This window comes from Sturnus vulgaris, chromosome 1, assembly GCF_052056855.1.
Source record: "Sturnus vulgaris isolate bStuVul1 chromosome 1, bStuVul1.hap1, whole genome shotgun sequence".
Classification (NCBI taxonomy): domain Eukaryota; kingdom Metazoa; phylum Chordata; class Aves; order Passeriformes; family Sturnidae; genus Sturnus; species Sturnus vulgaris.
The window spans coordinates 10,130,591-10,150,718 of NC_142243.1; the positions used below are offsets into that span (position 1 = coordinate 10,130,591).

Consider the following 20,128-nt stretch of genomic DNA (forward strand, 5'->3'; position numbering starts at 1 on the left):
TCCCACTAATGATTTCCATCCTTCCATTTATTTATTATCCCATTTGTAATGCAATCTGGAAGTCAGCTTCACACAGTGATCTCATCTCAGGCCCCTTACTATGCAATCTGAACTCAACTAACTTAGTATTTGTTTCTCTCCAGAGATCCTCAAATAATTTTTCTCAAGAGTTCTATACTTCTCCTCACAAACTTTTCCTGCTGGGTCAAAAGCAAGGATGTGGTCATAAAAATTACATGTTTCCCAGCATTTTTCTTCAACTTCTTTTCTGTCCTGATTAAGTTGTAGCTTGAAATTTGTAAGCAAGCTAAATCAGATAGGAGATTAATTAATTTCTGAATAAGTCTATTTACAGCCAAGTTAATGATTTCAAATTAACTTCTACAAGTAACCCTCACATATAGGGTTAAAATATCATTTGTTTTATGATCAGTCACATGAACATTTATATGCATTCCTGTCCCATTCTAATACATAGTGCATTAAACATATTTTCCTTTATCCTTCTTCTCCAGAGAAATGCTAAATGATGAGGGTTCAGTAAAAATGATTGCTGAAATCTTCCATTCCATCCTTTAGCATGCACAACTCTCATAGTATCATAGTGTATTTTTTTTTGGTCAGTTCTGGCAGGATTGCAGAGCGAGATCTTGAATGTCCTTTCAAAACCACAAAATATAAGTTACCTGTATATTTTCAAATCACCATGAGGTAAGCTATAAAGAGACAAAATGCCACCTTTGTTAGGGTTCAGGCACACACCTGCCTTATAGTAAATGAGAAAAAATAAATGGTGAGGCAGGTACTGAAGCTCCTAGAGCAGAGCAGCTCAGCTAAGAAAGGTCTGGTGCCAGCATCTCTAGGACTTGGGTCTACAGGGAATGTTCTTTCATTCCTAACTACCACATTTCAAATGACCCTCAAACCTGGCCTGGGATGATTCGTACTAAAGTTTAACAATTTCATGCTCAGTATAAATGGTTCTGTCTTTTCCCCTTTGAACACCAGTGTGGGAAAGGTGGCTCAGGAGCTTGAGCAGTGAGATGTAGTTAGGATGCATTTCTTTTGGCAATACCTCCAAGTATCTCCTATATTAAGATGTCTTGTAACAGAAGTGTTGAGTGCACTTGGATAATGGGCTGTTCCCTGCAGTGGGGGGATCTCTGGGGCAGGGGCTGGTAGCTCTCTAAGGATGGTCTACCAGACCAATTTTTTCTTTCTCACCTCCACCACCCAAATTACAGGGGAAAAAAATCACCAGAAGAGTGTCAGAAGGGAGGCACTCTCCCAGCTGGGAGTGCAGGTACCCAACAGGCCATACTCTTTCTCCATACTACCAGCTGAGAGATGTTGATTCTACAAATGGCATTTCTCAAAACACTCCATTTCTCAGCTCCCAGCTTTGTACTCACCTGCTGCTGTGCCTTTTAAAACCTGTCCACTAAGTCCATGCAGTGCATGTGCTCTCTACTCTTACTTCTAGGACACCATGAACCCCCAGTCATAGAGGAAGCACAATTTCACTTACACTGCTACTTCCCACATCATTCCTGACATCTGGAAAACTCAGTTTTTAGAGCTCATTGGTCACACTTTTCTTAAGGATTACACTGCTCCAGGCAGTGCTTTGGTCACCTTCAAGGCCTATTACAAAGCTCATGAGAACCAAGAGACTTAATAACCTTGGCCCAACCCATTTGTCCCATCTTTATCTCACCAGAGAATTCTGGTGCTGTAGAAATCATAGACACACTATCTCATTCCTCACATATCCCTGTGCCTTTGAATGTATTACACCACATTCCCTGGCAATTAATGTTGCTTTTTTTTTTTTTTAGTTTTTAAATTTTATTGGTGCACATTTTTTGTGTTATCCATTCTGGTTTTAGGTGAGTTTTTGTTCCTCACAAGTGTGGAAACAGTAAAAGCCAGGTCCTGGCACACGATGACGTACTCTGGTTTTCAACATTGGAATGGAGAACTCAAGCTTCTTGCTTTGGCCTAATCTAAAGGTCACAGGATGTCCTTTTGGAAAAATGAAGTTGTAAAGGACGTGATGTTTCAGTTCCTTGTGCGTTGATCACCCAGCTGAGGGAGGATCACACACTTGCTCTCCAGAAAGGTGCTGAAGGTCTCTGACGGAGAGCTGCTCTCTGAACCCCACAGACCATGGCCGGCGGGGAAACAAAGAACTGGGGGAGATTTATGGTGAACAAGAAAACAATTTGTGATGCCAAGGAGCCGCCCAGTTGCCCGGGGCTGTGTCAGCCGGCAGGGCCCAGCCGCTGCTGTACTGCACTGCAGCCTTTACGTGGCAGCAGAGCCCAGCCCAGCCCAGCCCAGCCCCGGCCTCCGCCACGGCAGCGACCGGCGAGGGCCGAGGCAGGACCGACAGCACCGGGCCACGCTGTGCAGGGGCTTTTAGCACCGCACCATTCTTCCAAAAGCAAGAACGCTGATATGATGGCATTTTAAACACTGCGGGCAGAAACTCCAGGTTCTCCTAGGAGGGTTTTCAGTGTTAACAAGAGCAGAATGCAGGCAGGGATACCAGCGAGCAAGCAGGGCTCTAGTGAGTGTATGGAGGGACGACAGCCTCTGGAAATCCGAGTCTTGCACTGAGTTACCTCGTCCAGACAGCACGGCAGGAGTGGGAAAGCCAGGCTATCCAAGCTATCCCCTTGCTACTCCACCACATAATTCCTATCTTCTTATCTCAACACACCATCCCAAATCCATGGATCTGCAGCTTCCAAAAGTACCCGAGAAACCTAGTTTCTAAATGGCACCAAGGAAACATGGCCAACTGCAGCTACATCTACAGAACCATTATTAACTCGACTTCGCAGTCCCAGCAGCAGACCAAGCCCGATGCTGACATCTATTCCCCATGCAGAGCCACAAGTGCTGTGCAAGCCAGCATTCCTCTGCCTCAGCTTTCCTGCCTGAAAATCCACCAGGCCAAAAAAGCCTCTTGGCAAAAGTTACTGATCCAGCCCACAGCACTATTTGGCTTCAGTGTCATCTTGAGCCCCTAGATAATGTTATAGTACAAGCACTGGATAAGGAGTGGCAGTTGCTAAGAGAAAAACATTGCTGTGATCTACACTTGGCAAACCTTTCCAAATACTGTTTCTAAATGAATAAATACTACAAGATTTTATAAAAATCAGTAGTAAACAAATCAAGGAATGCTTTTGGATTAATATCAGCTAAACTATTTGCCACATTTGTATAAAGTAAATAGTATGGCTTAACCCTGCACTAATTCAGTTACTACACTTTATAGCATTTTCTATTTCTTTAAACATCTGAAAAATGATCAAAGCTGACATTTTGAAACATAGTGATTTCAGGCTCACTTCCTGTATAAAAAGAAGCAGCCAGGAAATTTTAAACCTTTCTCGTTTTAAAGAATTAGACTAAATTTCCAATGTAGGCTGCATTCTAAAATCCAATTATCTTGAAATAAAAAATATCCCAGGAACATTTAGGGAAAAAATAGTGTCCACAAATGTCAATTTTATTTAGAATATAAAATCATAGAAAGCAGCTTTTCAAAATTATAGTGCTGAAAAATTTGGTTATAACATTAATGAAATAATAATAATAATAATAATAGTAGTAATAAAGATTGAAGTAAGAAAACAGGTAGGGATTAAAAATGTCACAGTTTGACATTTTGCATAATACAAGAGAATAAATTGAAGGTGATATTAGTGGCAGCAATGATTTTGAGTCTCCAAAGAGAGTTCATTAAACAATCTCTGCTGACATCTAAATCCACATAAAAAACAAAGACATGGAAGGAGAACTGGATGACTTTCAGAATCTTAGACTTCCAATTAGGAAAATCTTACCAAGAAGAGACAGAGAAGGACTTTGATCAGAGTTGGAATGGGAGATTTATTTGCAGATGTTAATTGAAATAAACTGTGCAAAAACACTAAGGAAGGGAAATGTTTTCCTAGATGTGAATTCCTTATTGGTTAAAGAGTGTGTATTCATTTTGTTTTGGGCTTTTTCCAAGTAGATGTGCCAAATATGATAACAAACACTCAATCTGGGAAACAGCTAGGATCTAACAATCACAATGTGATCAGAGCAGAGATGCTGAAGTATTAAGCACAGCAAAACAATAAGCCAAAGAGAGACTTCTACCTGAAGCAAATCTGAATCTGAAAACATGATAACCAGAATGAAATCTGACTTGCAAGTTTGCAATCTACAGTAATAATTGAGTAATTAAGAGACCAAGAAAGAAACAGCTTTCTGATCTCACAGGGGCAATACGTAGAAGGGGAGGACATAGTTCAGTTGGTTATTTGGTTTATTTTCAGAGTGGAACATTGCACTGTATCTTAGCAAAGCTCCTCTGAAAGTAAATTTAAAGATGATCTAATAACTTTTAAAAATTGAAATGCATACTTACATTTACCTTCACTGACATTTGCTACATTTGGTTTTCTTTTGAGTGAAGGTGCAGGAGTTGCTCAAAACAGTTTGCTGCAGAGCTCAATGCCTTGCTGAGGAGTCATGCTATACAGCAACCAAGCTAGAAATTCAAAGCTTGCCAGAATTCCCCAAAACACTGTCAAGCTTTTCAGTTTTAACACTGAGGACATTTTCAGAGCAGCAAGATCTGAATTTAGAGTATAGTCCTGACTGTCCTCAAGTGAGACTCCTGCACTAAAGACAGCTCTTTACACTGAATTCCTTAGTTTTCTTCTCAGCAGTGACGTGTATGTCTTTATTGTTTATATATACATATAATTTGCCCCATCCCTAAGACAGGACCTCATGTACCATTTCACAACAAACAAATGAACAAATGCCTTCCTTTTAAGGCAGCAGGCAGCAACTGAAACCAAGAGGCAGCAACACCAACTCAGAGCAGTCTTGGGGTCTCAGAAGAGGCACCCAATGAAGATATGCAGGATGTCTCCTTTTGCCCTTCCCCAAACTGACTCAACATCTTCGTTTGCAAATGGCAAGCAGAACTCAAGCAGACGACTTTCGACTCACAGTCAAATGCACGTTTTTAACAGAACTGCTCTGGCGAGTCACAGCTTGGAGAATTTTGAGGACCATGTGTTGAACGCCCACAAATTAGGCAAATTCAGGAATAGTATTTTTTACCTATTTAAAAACACTGGGTAGAAATCAGACCATTTATAGTGTAATGTTGGAGAAGTTTCTAGGACCTTATATATCAAGGAATTATTATACAGATACCACAACCATTATTCCACAAAAAATTGGCAACATCTACAGTATGAACTCAGGGTTTCTGAAGGGAGGAGGGAGTTTTAAAAATTTATCAGAATGGTCTGGACACACATGAACTTTCTCTGCCACATTTATCATTTAATTTTCTTTAAATGGGAATGGCAAGTTCTTTGACTAATGGAATGAACCAGAGATACATTACAAAAGGTTTAATAAGTTCTCCACAATTTTCCAGTTGTGTCAGCACAATGTGTCTGACTGCATCTAGCAAGAGGAATCTCTCAAACACAAGCCAGAGTTTCCACAGTCAAATTTACTCTCCTTGAGACCCTTCATAACTATCAGGCCCTGGCTTCTGACTCTCAGCTCACCAGGGTCTCTGCCACAGTGCTTGGTGGGTGCTGCTGTCTGTGGCTCCCTAATTCTGCAGCTGCAAGAGAGGCAGCACCAGATGAACCAGTCTGTGGCCTCAGGCTGCTGTCTGAGAAGGATGCTCATACTGCAGCAGCCCCTAAAGCAGCTCAAACAACAGCTGAGAACACCTACCCTTCATTGTGGTAAGGTACATGCAGTTTACACCTTCAAAGGTAAGAGCAAAGAAGTTTCAGAGCTCACTTTTCCTTTATGGAGTCATAGAATTGTTAAGGTTGGAAAAGATAACGTGATCAACACCAACCATTAACCCAGCATCACTGTGTTCACTACTCAACCACATCCCCAAGTGCTACATCCACATGCCTTTTCAACACTTTCAGGGATGGTTATTCTACCTCTTCCCTGGGCAGCCTGTTCTCATAGTTGATACCTCTTCTGGTGAAGAATCTTTTTTTTCTAATATCCAAACTAAACCTCCCCTGGCACAACTTGAGGCCGTTTTTTCTTGTCCTGTCTCTTGTTACTTGTGAAGAGAGGCTGTTGCAGGGAGTGGTACAGAGTGATAAGGTCTCCCCAGAGCCTCCTTTTCTCCAACGTAAACACCTCCAGCTCCCTCAGCTACTGCTCATAAGACTTGTGCTCCAGATTCTTTGCCAGTTTCACTGCCCTTCTCTGGACATGCTCCAGCACCTCAATCTCTTTCTTGTTGTGAGAAGCCATTATAAACCAGTTTTAAACCAATCACTTCCTTCATTTTGTGTTATATCTGGAGCAGTATCACGAAGAAAGTTGGATCCCATTCACTTGGAAATGAGTTATTACCCTTCTGTTCAGCTCTGAAATTAATTTTATCTTCCTTTAATCAGCACTTCTATTTAGGGCATAATGATGTTCCCAACTTGCTATACTGCAAATTAAATATTTTTCTTATAGTATTACCAAACTAGAATCAGTACAGTAAAATTCAGCTGTGCCACAAAACCACAGACTGGAGTAGGTCAGCAGGAACCTCTGGAGACCATCCAGTCCAACTCCCTGCTCTAGGCAGGGTGATATACAGCACACTGCTTGGGGCCACATCCAGTGGGGTTTTGAATAGCTCCAAGACTGGACACCACAACTTCTCTTGGCAACCTGGCTCGACCTCTCTTAGAGAAAAAAAACCTTTTCTTAAGCTTAAATCAAATTTTTAGTATTTGAATGAGTCTGACTGCATCCAGCAAGAGGAATCTCTCAACACAAGCCAGAGTTTCCACAGTCAAATTTACTCTCCTCGAGACCCTTCATAACTATCAGGCCCTGGCTTCTGACTCTCAGCTCACCAGGGTCTCTGCCACAATGCTTGGTGGGTGCTGCTGTCTGTGGCTCCCTAATTCTGCAGCTGCAAGAGAGGCAGCACTAGATGAACCAGTCTGTGGCCTCAGGCTGCTGTCTGAGAAGGATGCTCATACTGCAGCAGCCCCTGAAGCAGCTCAAACAACAGCTGAGAACACCTACCCTTCATTGTGGTAAGGTACATGCAGTTTACACCTTCAAAGGTAAGAGCAAAGAAGTTTCAGAGCTGCCCAGATCCCTCTGAATGGTATTACACATGTATGGTGGTATATCAACTGCCCCTTCCAATTTGGTATCATCTGCCAGTGTGTGAAGAGGGCACTGTCTCACCTGCAAAATCACTAATGAAGCTATTAAGGGACACTGGAGCCAGTGTTCATTCCCTACAGTACCCATCAGAGACTGGTGTGTAGCTGGACTTAGTGCCACTGATCGATCACATCTCTCTGAACTCAATTTCAGCCTATCTAATCCGATTTCAACTTATCTAATCCACATTTCACCAGTTTGTCAAAGAGGATGCTATGAGAGACACTGTCAAAAGCCTCACTAAAGTAAAGGCATCCAACTTCCACTGCTCTTCCTTCAACCCTCCAGGGAAGTCATCTCACTGTAGGTCATTAGTCTGATCAAGCATGAATTGACCAACCTACTATGAGAAATTTGTAAATCCATGCTGTCTACTCCCAATCACTGCCTTGTCCTTCATATATTTAAAAAGAACTTCCAGCCAGTCTGGCTGGCCTGTAGTTTCCCAGATCCTATTTCTTGCTGTTCCTGAAGACAGCAATGAACCTTCCTTTCTCTCAGTCTGCAGAAACCTCTCCTGATTAACACAACTTTTTGATGAGTTGAAAGTGGACTCACATTGGTCAATGACGCATCCCCATCATGTCTCACAGACTTCTACTTGTTCAGTTTGTTCAAATATTCCCTGTCCTGATTCTCCTTTACAGAGGATAGGTTGCCATTGCTCCAGACTTTCCATTGGTCTCAGATGCCCTGGTTTCCAGAACTCAAATATCATCAGCACAGACCAAGGCAAAGGATACATTAATTATCTTGGGCTTTTCCATGCCCTTTGTCACCCGATCTCCTGCCTTATTCAGCAGTGGGACCATGTTTTCCCTACTCTTCCCTTTTTCTATTAATGTCCCTATAGGAGGCCTTTTTTCAGCCCTTCATGCTCGCTGCCAGATCCAGTTCCAGATGTATCTTGGCTTTGTAACTCCACCCCTGCACACATGGACGGTGTCTCTCTGTTCGCACAATGAACGTTCCCCACGTAAAGCTACATGAATTTACAACAACCTTCTTTTCAAAATAGTGAGGAACAGAACAAGACATTTCAAGTTTTCATTCCAGTTCTGGGGTCTCCAGTCCCACTCACCCGATCTGTAGCGCTCATCCCGTGACCCTGAGGACCTGCGACGGTGATACCGAGACGAAGAGGACGGAGTGACAGGAGTTCGACGTTCTTGTGGTAGCGCCTGGTCCACCCCTGCATTAATGAAAAAAACAAAACCAAACAGCTCATTCTGATTGAATTTTGGAAGATTTATAGTGAGGAAGAGTTCAGTGTACACTAAGAGTAGAAAATTAACATTCAGTGCCTAAATTGCATCGTGTCAATTGGTTATACACTACTTGCCTCTGGTCAGCTTTTCTGATGCAGTTATTTTCCTGGTTCTCTCTAAAAAACCTTTTTCCAGGGTCATGGACAACATAGAAAGAGCAAACAGACAGTAAGCTTGGCATTTTTTATTTCCACAAACAGATGACTTTTCATAAAGTAGTATTTAGGAAATATTTTAATGAGCTAATAAAGGCAGACACCATTGCAATGGTTATTGAAACCTTCCCACAAATTGGTTCCTAAGAAAACACAGTGTGTATCATCTGAAACCTCCTCTGGTTGGGTTTTGTCAGCAGGTGACAACACAATACTAACCTGTGGAACCTACTTCCTGTCGGAAGGGAACTATAGTAATATCTACAGTCATTTTTAGCTACCAATGCTCAGAAAGTAAACAATGATTGCACCAAACCAAGCTGAAAATAGTAACCTGTTCCAGCAAAGCAACAAAAATAGCCTTGTAAACCTGTAACATTTGAGTATGCTGAGCCTAAACAGCCAGTATTTTAAGATTCACACCTTTTATTAATCCCTTTCCCATAGTGAATTTGCTTTTTTAAAAATAGTATTTTCTTGAAAGCTTCTAAATCTATAGTAATAATATAACAGCAGCATGATCTATGAACACTTCTAAAAATTGATGTTCTTTGACAAGTTCCAGAGAAGAGTGAAGGCAATGACTTAAGCAGGAAAGTTCAAATAAACAACAGGAAAAGAAAGCAAACCTGCATCTGTAATAGCAGCATGATCTGGTGCCATGCTCTCTTCCTGAGAAGAACCTGAGCAGACAAGCCCAGCTGATGCATTCACATTGCAGCTAACAAAGCACAGAGCCTTGGGTGTATGATGCACAGGGGTGAAGAGCAGGAGTACCTGACAAAATTAAATTGATTCTTCCCTATGATTTTTTTCCTTTAAGAAGTAATTACACACTATGTGTAATTGTAACAACAGAAATAAAACTGTCCCCTTGTACTTAGGCTCAAATGTAGGACTAATAACTTGAAATTGGACTCAACAAAACAATACTTGGAAATATGCTCATATTTTTCAATTAAAACATAATGTAAAAACTCTCCACTACTATTTCTCAACGGTTCAATGCCAGCTTATTGGAGAGGGATAAGAATTTACATTTGTGGAAACAAGAATATTTATGTAGACTAAAGACCAACCAAAAATCCTGTGATTACTTCAATCAGTCTCAGTTGGGTTTCAATGGACTCTTTAAAAAACATATTTTGAAAAATGTTGGCATTGTATGCTTATTTCTTTGTGAAAATAAACAGCACTTGAACTGCTTCTCTCTTAAATCTTTGGATTATCAGCAATGTAAGTCTGCTTTGATTTTGTGAAGGAATGGGTGGTTGGCTGAAAAACATGCTTGGAGTAAAACCTTACAGGCGCCTAAAAGACACAATGAATCCATAAATTTCTCTCTACTCAGATTGTGATTAATAATTCACTCTCTTAAATCAAATCAAATGTCTTCATTTAACTCCTCTGCCTCCACACTATAGTACTGCATAATTTAACTTGCTCTCCCTTCCCTTTAATATTCTTTCAGTCAGGTTAACTTGACTTCTAAATCACTGAAATAATCAAAAGGAGTACTTCTCCTCACTTTTATATATCAAAATAAATACTTTCTCCTCCATTTTATATTCAGAATTTTTCCTTCTTTTTTTTGGCCACCCTGAATATGAGCAATACACAGTTAATAACAGAATTAATTTTGACTGAAATTTTTCCAAAAATTTTGTTTCAGTCTGTATGAGATGCTAAGCACTATTACTCATCTCAGTCCTTATCTGCATCATCAGGAATGAAATAATTTCTGGAAATCCCATATATTCACAAAAATGCTAAAAAAAACACCCCAAAATTCTAAACCTGACATTGATGCTGTGTGACAGAGGTTTTGCTAAGAAAGCAGTGCCACATTTCCCATGGCAAGTGACTTGTATATGGCAATGGCATGTGGAGAAAAATAAACAAAGATAATTGAGATGTAGCCACTGCAGTACAACATCATGATGATACATGAAAGGAGGATTAACTGCATCTTCCAAACAACAAAACCACATACAATAGGCTTTAGAAACATCTAGGGGAAATTAAATTGTAAGGGAAAGCATCAGTTTCAGAGGTGTACAACTTCTGTAGGAGGGAGACCTTCTAGGTAGACCTGAAAATCATTGGACAAAATATATTCAAGCCTGTGGCTTCCTTCTTCTGGCTTAGTGACTGTGAGACACCCCAAGTATCTCATTTTTTTTCTGCAGCTCTGGGCAGTACACAAACATCTTTTACCAGGTGCAAAAAAGCCAGTGCATACAGAGTAACATCAAACACTGTCCCTGCCATGGCAGAAGGCAGCAGGACACCCAACTGGTCAGGCAGCACTGCTGCCCACAGCACTCCCTGACACTGCCAAGGGCTCTTCCCTCCTCCAGTTCACCATGGAGATTGTGTTTTTACTAAAGATACATTAAGTGTCTCATCTAATCTTAAAAGTGAGACACTTTAGCAAGTTTTATTTTCTTCTACTTTGTATGCATGTGTTGTTCTTTTAAGTAAGTCAGTTCTGACCCAGTGGGCAACATGAAATTTCTTCATACAGTCAGGAAAGAGGGAGCCCCAACTCATCATCCTGCACCAGTAGTCATTTAAGGCTATAGAAAACTAAATCAGAGTATCAAAATGTCTTCTGAGATCCTGGGGATCATTTGATAGTTTTACTTCCCACTTATCTATATATGTATTTAAAAAGTGAATAAATCTCTACCCAAGAGTGGAATAGGACATATGAACTTGGCTCACTGATAACACCAATTAAGATAAGGAAGTTAATTGTGTGCTAAAATACAAGGAGAAGTTCTGCATCAGCCAGTTGTGGGGACACCTATTTGTATTGTGTTCCTCTAGGGTGGGAAACCAGAAAGCACTGCCCCACATTGGAGAGACAGCAAGGAACTGGATGACAGTTCTCTACTGAATGGGCTGGAGCAGGAATTAGCTGGATTGCCTGGACTCACATCTTGGCTTCCTATGCACCCACTGGCTCCCACAGCACCAGCAATGGTGTGAGACAAAGGACACAATAGCAAGAACCTACACACTGCCATTCCTGAGCGATGGGTGGGAGTAAAAGCCATGCAGAATAATGAGCACCATGAAATCGGTGAAGTGTTGCCACAAATAACAAAGCGGTGTTAACAGCCGAATTGTTCACCTCCATGAAGGCTCTAGCAGTACAGTGCAGTAACAAGAATTTATTTTTTTTTACTTCTACTTCTGAACATAACTAAACCCAAAAAATTGATAGCTTTCACAGCCAGCACAAGGGTCTGTGAGTTAAGTGCTAATGCTTGTTGAAGTGCAGCTTCGCCTAGACGCGTTTGTGAATTGGCAGCGTAATGGCTTAAGGATCCATACTTGGATCGATTCCTAAATTTAAGGAGGTGGCAAAGCAATGACTGGCTTTCCTAAGAGAAAGGACAGTGTCGTGGCAGCGCCCTGTGCACACACACACATTCACAGTCACTATCAAAGCAGCACAATTCTTAATAACGCCATGGTCCACCCCAGTCTTGCAGCTGAAGCAGGACTTTACCAAGTGACTCTTTGCAAGCCATGAAGAATTTCAGGAAAGTGTATATACCTGTTATACAGTTATTTCATATGAGAGGCTTAGAAATCTGTGCTTCATGGTCATCACAATACACACCAATATCAGCAGGTGCACTGGAGCAAACAGATGTGTTCCCAATACAAGCTAAAGCTTCTAAGACCCCAAGATTTAGGTGTCTACAAGAAGGTGCTTAAGCTAAGCTCCCATTATGAAAAACAGAGACCTAGACCAGAACTCAGGATTCTAAACAGAGGTGCCAAATTTCTTTGCAGATGTTGTGGACTGTGATACCCAACTTGATCAGAATGTCATTGTCCCCTTGAAGTCCCGTTTTATGTGTGCTCATGCTGTGCAGATGTCTCCAATACCGTAGGAAATCCTAAACAGTACCAGACACCCATCTTCAGGTAACTCCATAAGCCCAGTGAAGCCTTGAGAGCTGTGCAAGTGGTCAGTGGAAGTATCTGCTTTGGAATAAACTGAAAAGCTCTTTGGGTTTCATCAACTAAATTAACTATATCTCTTCATAAGAATGGAACCATAAATATAAGGTTCATAGGCAGACAACTTAATGCAGATATATCAATCCACAAATCCTAATCTACAAGCGGGATCCTTTCTTAACTGCATTTAGCTAAAAATGCAAGAGCCTCAGTGAAGCTATTTAAGTACAACCACTGCAAGCTGGATAGGTTTATTTTTAAGTGCATGGAAGGTACAAAACTGTCAGCTGGAAGCAGGTTTCACTTCCTTTTAAAATTTTCCTCCCCTTCATCTCCTTTTTCCTCTTTTCTTTATTACCTCTTTTTGTAGCTGAATTGCAGCAACACTATGTGCTGATAACATGGCAATAACTGCACTGCCCTCTCCAACAGAGGACAATTATTTCCTTAATGACAGTTGACAAGCTGCTTTGATGTATCTCTTATTCTATGTCTGTGCCTAATTTTTGCATCTAAAAATATTTAAAAGCTGAAATGTCTAAGTGACAAGAACTACAAAGCATTCTTAGACAGAGACTACATTTATTGTTCTAAAACTAACTTACAATGTGTGCCCCCAGGAGAGAGAGCTGTAGGATAAACCAAACTCCAGGGCCAGTGGGAAGGAAAGCACACAGTGCTTGTAGAACAGTTTTAAGAAACAGTATTTACCTTCCCTTCACAATATTTCCTGAGCTTCACTTCAATGGCTGATGGCTCAGCTTTGAAAGTAAAGCCAGGTATGAACACACAGTGTATTTTGTAAACATGCTGAATGTCACACCATCCCCATGGAACTTGGTTACTTAGCATGGCATTTCACTATTCCCATCAAATGTGCAACTAAATAATGAATTCACTGGATAAGCCAAGGGACATTTAAAATACAATACTTCTAACGAAAGACATGCAGGAAAGTGGATCCATGTTCTGTTAGATAAATCTGGAAAAATGTAATTTCTGATTAGATTTTTTTAATTAAAAGTTTCCTTCACAGGTGAGCTTGTTCTTAGTCTGACTTAAAACAATGCACATATTTCAAATTTTCCTTCTTTATTACAATCTCAATTTTGCCTTCCGGCATTTCCTTGAAAGGTTTAACTTTCAATTCTAGCTTAGCATGGATATCACAGACTTCTTTTTTTCTCTCCTTTATCCCAGTGATGGTGGACATCACATTACAGCTCCAGAGCTATGTGATGTTTGATTTCCATTTTCCTTTAGACAGTTTCAGTGTCCCATTTGAAGATTCTTTTTGGAGAATATGTAAAAGAAGGCTGCCTATTGACAATGCAAACATATTCACCAATGGGCTGGTCAAATCACAATGCAGACAAATTCAGGCAGCACTGTGAATTCCAGCAGTTTCTCATTTTGACTGTGGCACTCAGCTCTTCAAACACTTCCACAGACTCCACCTCCTCTGCTCCAGCACTGGTCAAGCTTTAAGGCTCTCAGTGGTGTTTTTCCTTTCTACCCTCTCTCCTTCACCTCTGGCTGAGACATCTTTCCTCACTCATTTGTCAGATTTTAGACCTACACTTTCATGTTTCCTCCTAAGCTCCTATGTTCTGCAGATGACCTCCTGGAACATCAATGGGTATTTCCATGGAAATCTTCAAATTCTTGGAAAAACACACCAACTCTGATGTGTACTAAAAATGTCCTCCCCCCAATATCACACCAAGTGCTGAAACCACTACCTGCATTACTAACTGATTTCATCAGTACTCATCAGTGAAAACTGAAGGAAGGCATTTTTTTCTCTGGGTTTGAACAAGGTTTAATATTATGAGGTCTTGGTACAGGATAGAAAACAGAGATGCAATCAAAAACCAAAGAGTTATAAAATGGTAGCTGGGCTCTCAGTCATGGTGGCAAAACCAAAACAGTAACCATCATATTTAAGTGATGTCCTCAAGGCGTACTTCTCAGAGGCTTTCAGTACCTTTTTGTCCAAACTAAGCTCTGCCAGCATCCACCAATTCAAAACCAAACTCTTTTTTAAGGCCAAGACTTGCTAGGCATTTGTCTGTGTGCTATAGTTTCTCATCTGTGAAACATCTATTGCACGGTTTCAGGGATGTGGCCACATGCTGTGCAATGCACATGCCTTTCAATGAGATCCATGTTCTCAACACACATACACTCTTTGAAATGGCCCATCATTGTTATCCCTTGGTAAGATCTTTGAGAATTAGAAATACTTGTTAGTATTAATAAAATGAATACATTAGAGTATTTTTTCAGAATCAAATTTTGTTTAAGTATTTCCTTGCAATCTTTGCAATCCAAAAAATGTTGCAATATAAATAATGTCTGTGGAAGAAAAAAATGAAATTGTAATCACCAAGTTAACTTGGAGTGCCTTAAGACTTAGCAGCAGGAATGGCTGAAAGCAAAGACATGCACATGTACATATACACACATAGAAAATATGCAAATATATGCACAGAGAATAGATATATTAATTCTACAGAAAATTGCTTTTTTGTAAGGCAGAGGGATCTTCTGCACAAATGTATTATCTCCACTGCCCTGCATAGCTTGAAATGTTCCTAAGCTGGTGCTGTTGGGGCTCCAGCAGCAGGAGGTGCAGGGATCTGTCTCTAGGCATGTGAAAGGAGCAGCAGGTGCCTTTTAAGCACCACATCTCACAGATTTATTAACCATAATAAATAAAGCAGTGATGACTGGTCCACATGGTTACACTGCAAATAGAGCTACACTGGTGGTACCAATGATGGGAAATTACAGAAAGCAATCTAGCAGAGATACAGCACTTGATTAAGAGAGAATGAACCACCCATGTCTAAGCTGTTAGAAGCAATGCTTAATTGATAACAACATTGTCTCTGTTCTGTGAATGAATAATCAAATTCCCTGGCAAAACACTGGAAGCAAATTAGGTAAAACCACAGCTTATGGGGAATACAGGTAATTTAGGGTTTTTTCCTTGCAGGGAGGGTTTCTCTTTATAGTGTGCGTGTAGTTGTCCACGTTATCTTACCCAGAACTGAATGATCAAGATAAAATTCAGAAAGTTATTCTGAAATAAACCCCTGTATAAGTGGTTACTTCAGCTCTTAGCTGTCATGGCTCCTTTACAGAGGCAGTAAGAGAAAGGTCACCACACAAGAGGGACTGGGATATATGTACAGATAAAAAGGTCTGGATTCACTATTATTTTTAGATGTCTGATACACGGGCACGCTAAGAAAAATTGCTCTGCACACAGAACATCTCCAGCTACAAACTCACATCCTGAGAAAGCATCTTGAGGAAACAAAGCTGTTCTTTTGTCTCCCTGACTTAAAGCAGGTGGGGATTTAATGGGAAAGTGAAAGGGGGCTCCCTCATCTCTTCTCCCATTAATACTGCCAAATGCAGCATATCCGTTCCGGATTTCTGGATGTTCGACAGCCTGGCTGGAACACTACAAATGTCCTTTGCATATGTGCAGTCTGTGCAGCATCTGGATGTGTCAGACCCGCTGTGCATGCACTGCAGAGTCAGCCTGCAGCTGTGCAGTGGATCTGGCACGTCCCCTGTGTGTCACTGCTTGTTTGCTGTACAGCATGTGACAATACGCTCTCTGGGATTGTCCTGTCAGAAACAGGGGGCCTTAGAGCCTGCTCCTACATCACCTGGAGGAGTATCAATCACATGGTTGCCTGCCTTTCCCTTTCATTAATCCCACTCTTGACAAGCAACAGCTCTCCCTTTCTAAAATGACAGCATCCCAATAAGCATGACAAAAAGATATGTATGTCTGTTCATATATGTCTACAGTTCTTTTACTGATTACATTTATCACATGGTTTAATATCACTAATACTGTTAAACCTGAAATTGCAATTTACATTAAATCCTTCCCATTTTGCAAATATCTCAGGCAGCGGAAGTTAACCATGCCAGACTGGGGGAACCTGACCTAGAGCAGCCCTGTGTAAGAGAAGAAATACACAGAGCCCAATATAGGCCTCCTCCATAGAATTATAGCAGTTTGGTTTGAAAATGAGTGCAGAAGGGTTTCAGAAATATATAATATTTTTACAGGTATGTCTTGTTCTGACAGATCTGCAAATCTTATCTTCCCTCCAGCCATCTCACAACGTGTCTGCACAGCCTTTGTGAGTGTGGACAAGCACTTAGGCTAGAGTGTGATGTCCTCCATGTACCCACATGGTTGGCAAGAGAAAATCCGGTGTCTTTAGGGGCTGTGGATCCTCTGCAGCCTTGCTAAAGATGCAAGAATAAAGCAGAATGCCTGCCACCAGCCACAGGTCCTTCTGGAGGGGTGGGTATCTGGGAAGGCCACAGTTCTACAGGCATGGCTGGAGTCATGCCTTGCCTTGCAGAGATGTAACCCTGTGGAATGTTGTTCCTTCAGCCTGCTCTACCAACCTGATGCCTGTTCCTGGAAGTCAGTCTGCTTCTGAATGGCCTGGAAGTGAGCAGAACTCAGCCAGAGATCTCTACTTGAAAATAGCATAGAACTAAGGGTGCTTAGACTTTTATAGCTTCCTCTGTAATCTGGTGAACTTGGGCCTGTTTAGAGCTCTGCAAAAAGGCAGTGCCAAAAAAGGAATTAGAAACACACACATTCCTGTGTTTCACCAGCTTATTGTATGCAACATCCTCCAAAGTATCCATGGTATGGAAGCTAGAGAAGTGTTAATATGTTCAAATGCTACTAAGAAGAGCTATTCCTTCTCCCTTCCCATCACTTCACTCTTGGGCAGACAAAGTCAGCAACGGCCTTCCAGATTTCATCCTTTGGTTGTCCTGCCTTGCAACTGGCAGCCCCTTGTCCATCCTACTGATGTAGGCATCTACCAGAGGCTTCCAGATGAGGCACAGTAATATACAGATACGGACTGGAAAAGATACATTCATGGTGCTCACCAAAACGAAAATAAAAGAGAGGCCGGTTTCCTGCTGTGCTGGCTGCTCTCTCTCTAGCGGCCGCTTCCCGGATGTCACAGACACCAATGTTGGCAGTGCGGAGCATTCTTCTGGCAGCTCCTTCACTGTGTTGCAGTCTACACCGTACCGCGGCAGCTCCATTCGCTGCTGTAACAAGTTGAAAAAAACTAATTAATTCACGTTTAGTTTTTTTACATTTGTTACAGCAACGAGTGGAGCTGCTGCCCCCATGCAGTAGAGCACACACGCACACGCACGCACAGACACCACAGGACACCCACGGAGCCAACGCGGGTCGATGTTCCACTCTGCCAACATGGGCGTTAGGAATGTTAGCAAAGGTGCAGCGGGAGGACTGGATGTCCCAGCAGAGGGGAAAGGTCTTTGGATTTCCTTTAGTTTGTTGAACGCAGTCACAGAATGCAAATTCCTACCCTTTCCCAATGCCTCCCGTCCCAGCAAAAGCCATGTCCGTTTCCATACCTGTTTACAATGTCTCTAAAATCTCTGTTCCCTTATAACACCAAGATCCAAGTCCATCAAAGCTTATAAATTCTTGTGTTCCCCATCAAAACAGGTTACAAAAAATTTGTTTTTTAAAAAAGGCTAATTGGTCATGTACGTGATTGTTGAGATATTAACAAAGGCTTACAAAAGTATCTGCTTTGTCATCCTACTTCTTCTGGAAAAGATTCATCTCCCCCTTCCTGGTGAGCAGGGACTTAAAGCCATTCAGATGAATAAGGTCTTAGAAGGATTATATCAAATCGAACCTTTTCAAGTTTTGTCCAAAATGTAACACAACAAAACAAACAAAAAGTACAAAGACAGCAAAAGATTCAAGCACAAATAGTAACCATTTATGGAGGAAAATACTTTAATACAGCAGAAGCAGTGTCTTCCACTATAATAAAATAATCCATTTAGCCATCAGCTAAATGATTGAGCTTAATATACTTACAAGAAAACAGTGGACAATATTTCAATACTTTTTTTCTTGATCCTATTACCTTCACTTACCCATATTCCCCATTCCTTGTGAGGGATTTTCCAGCAGCTGAGTGAGCAGAAAATGTTCATTCCATTTTGTCCCGTCTTTAAAACAGCTCTAAGTCAGCTACATTCTCAATAATGATCTCTTTAAATTATTGAATGGATCTCACCACAGGACTGACTTACACAGATCCCTCTGCTTCTCCTTACACTGCAAAACTTAAGTATCACAGTAGAGACCTTCAAAGGCAAATCTGTGAGGGTTCTCCATGTTCACTTTCATCATTATGTGCATATGAAACCCCAGAAGTTTCAGCCATGGATATCATTTGACCAGAAGACTGTGCACTTTCTGGAGACACAGCTCTATTTGCTTGTGTGAAGAAAGGAGAGTAACAACTACAAGAAAATAAACAGATTCTGGTACCAACTGTGCTGCTGCATTGAGGATTGCTGTGAAGCTCTCCATAATCCAGCAAATCTAAGCAGGTCTCATGAGAACCAGCTGTGAAGACTAATGTATGTCTGATAGTCAGGCTGGACCAATAAATATCCAGAAATTTAATATACTGCACCTCTGGTATTGTAATTCTGTTGATTTGATTTGCATCCTTCTCTAATGGCTCTCAATGGTTCAGGAATGTCACAGACACCCTCAAACCAGGCTGTATCACTTCAGAAAACAGAGGTGTCTGTAACACTGATCTCTGTTGTGGAGTTCCCATCAGTGGAGCAGACCAAGTGAAATCCAAAGGCACAAAATCAGCATTCTGTCATGGAGCTAAACAATAGATATATAAACCCAACCAAAAGAGAACAAGGCAGTGCCTTCACACATCAGCAGTTTAAATAAAATCAATTCCACTAAAAAGGAAGGATTTTGTGAAAGAAGAAGAAACTAGTGCCAAGGCCTGCAACAAAATCAAGGCTCAGAGAACAGCCAAGCCTAAGTGGAACCTCTGTGAGTGAGACCAGGAATGCACAGGCACACTCCTCTGAGACCAAGACAGAAGAGAGGTCTACACCAGTACCTAAAAGTACACATTGAACTTCATGATCCAGTGCCTCACAAGAGTAAAAGAACGCTGGAAAATTCTTATACGTACATATGAAATGAATTCAATGAAGCAATACATTATTAAATTTAGTTTGAAGGTTTTTACACCTTTTGGGCAAATGCATGCAGACCATCCCTTAATACTAAAACCAGGTATGTGTAAAAAGTCAGCTGCCCACATGCCTTAAGACAAGGTGAACTCTAAGGATACTGATGGTCTCTCTAGTGTCTTCGAAAGTAAGGCTTGGACAGGAAACCCAGAAATGGAGGAAGTCACAAAAATCCACTCTTGCATACTTTTGTTCAGAAAACTTCACATGGCTGAGATGCTAATGAGTTAGGACATCAGGTTTTCCTTTGGATTCTTGCATTCTTTCCAACAAACCATGCCTCTCTAACAGGCCTAGGCTGATTTAATTTTCCAGACATGACTGCCAAACCCACACCAACGTATGTAA

General features: G+C 41.2%; 1 protein-coding gene across 5 annotated transcripts in view; it reads right to left on the bottom strand.

The window, feature by feature from the left end:
• DIP2C (DIP2 acetate--CoA ligase C (putative)) overlaps positions 1-20,128 on the bottom strand; it is a 313,844-nt gene that overhangs the window by 122,359 nt on the left and 171,357 nt on the right. For 3 of the 5 annotated variants that reach the window (XM_014872250.2, XM_014872252.2, XM_088159256.1), the window contains exons 3-4: positions 17,600-17,767; positions 8,330-8,440 (exon numbers count right to left, since the gene is read on the bottom strand). In XM_014872250.2, the coding sequence (XP_014727736.2) occupies positions 8,330-8,440; positions 17,600-17,767 (279 nt within the window). The remainder of the gene's footprint in view (positions 1-8,329; positions 8,441-17,599; positions 17,768-20,128) is intronic. The other 2 variants (XM_088159264.1, XM_088159268.1) reach the window with 1 other exon arrangement.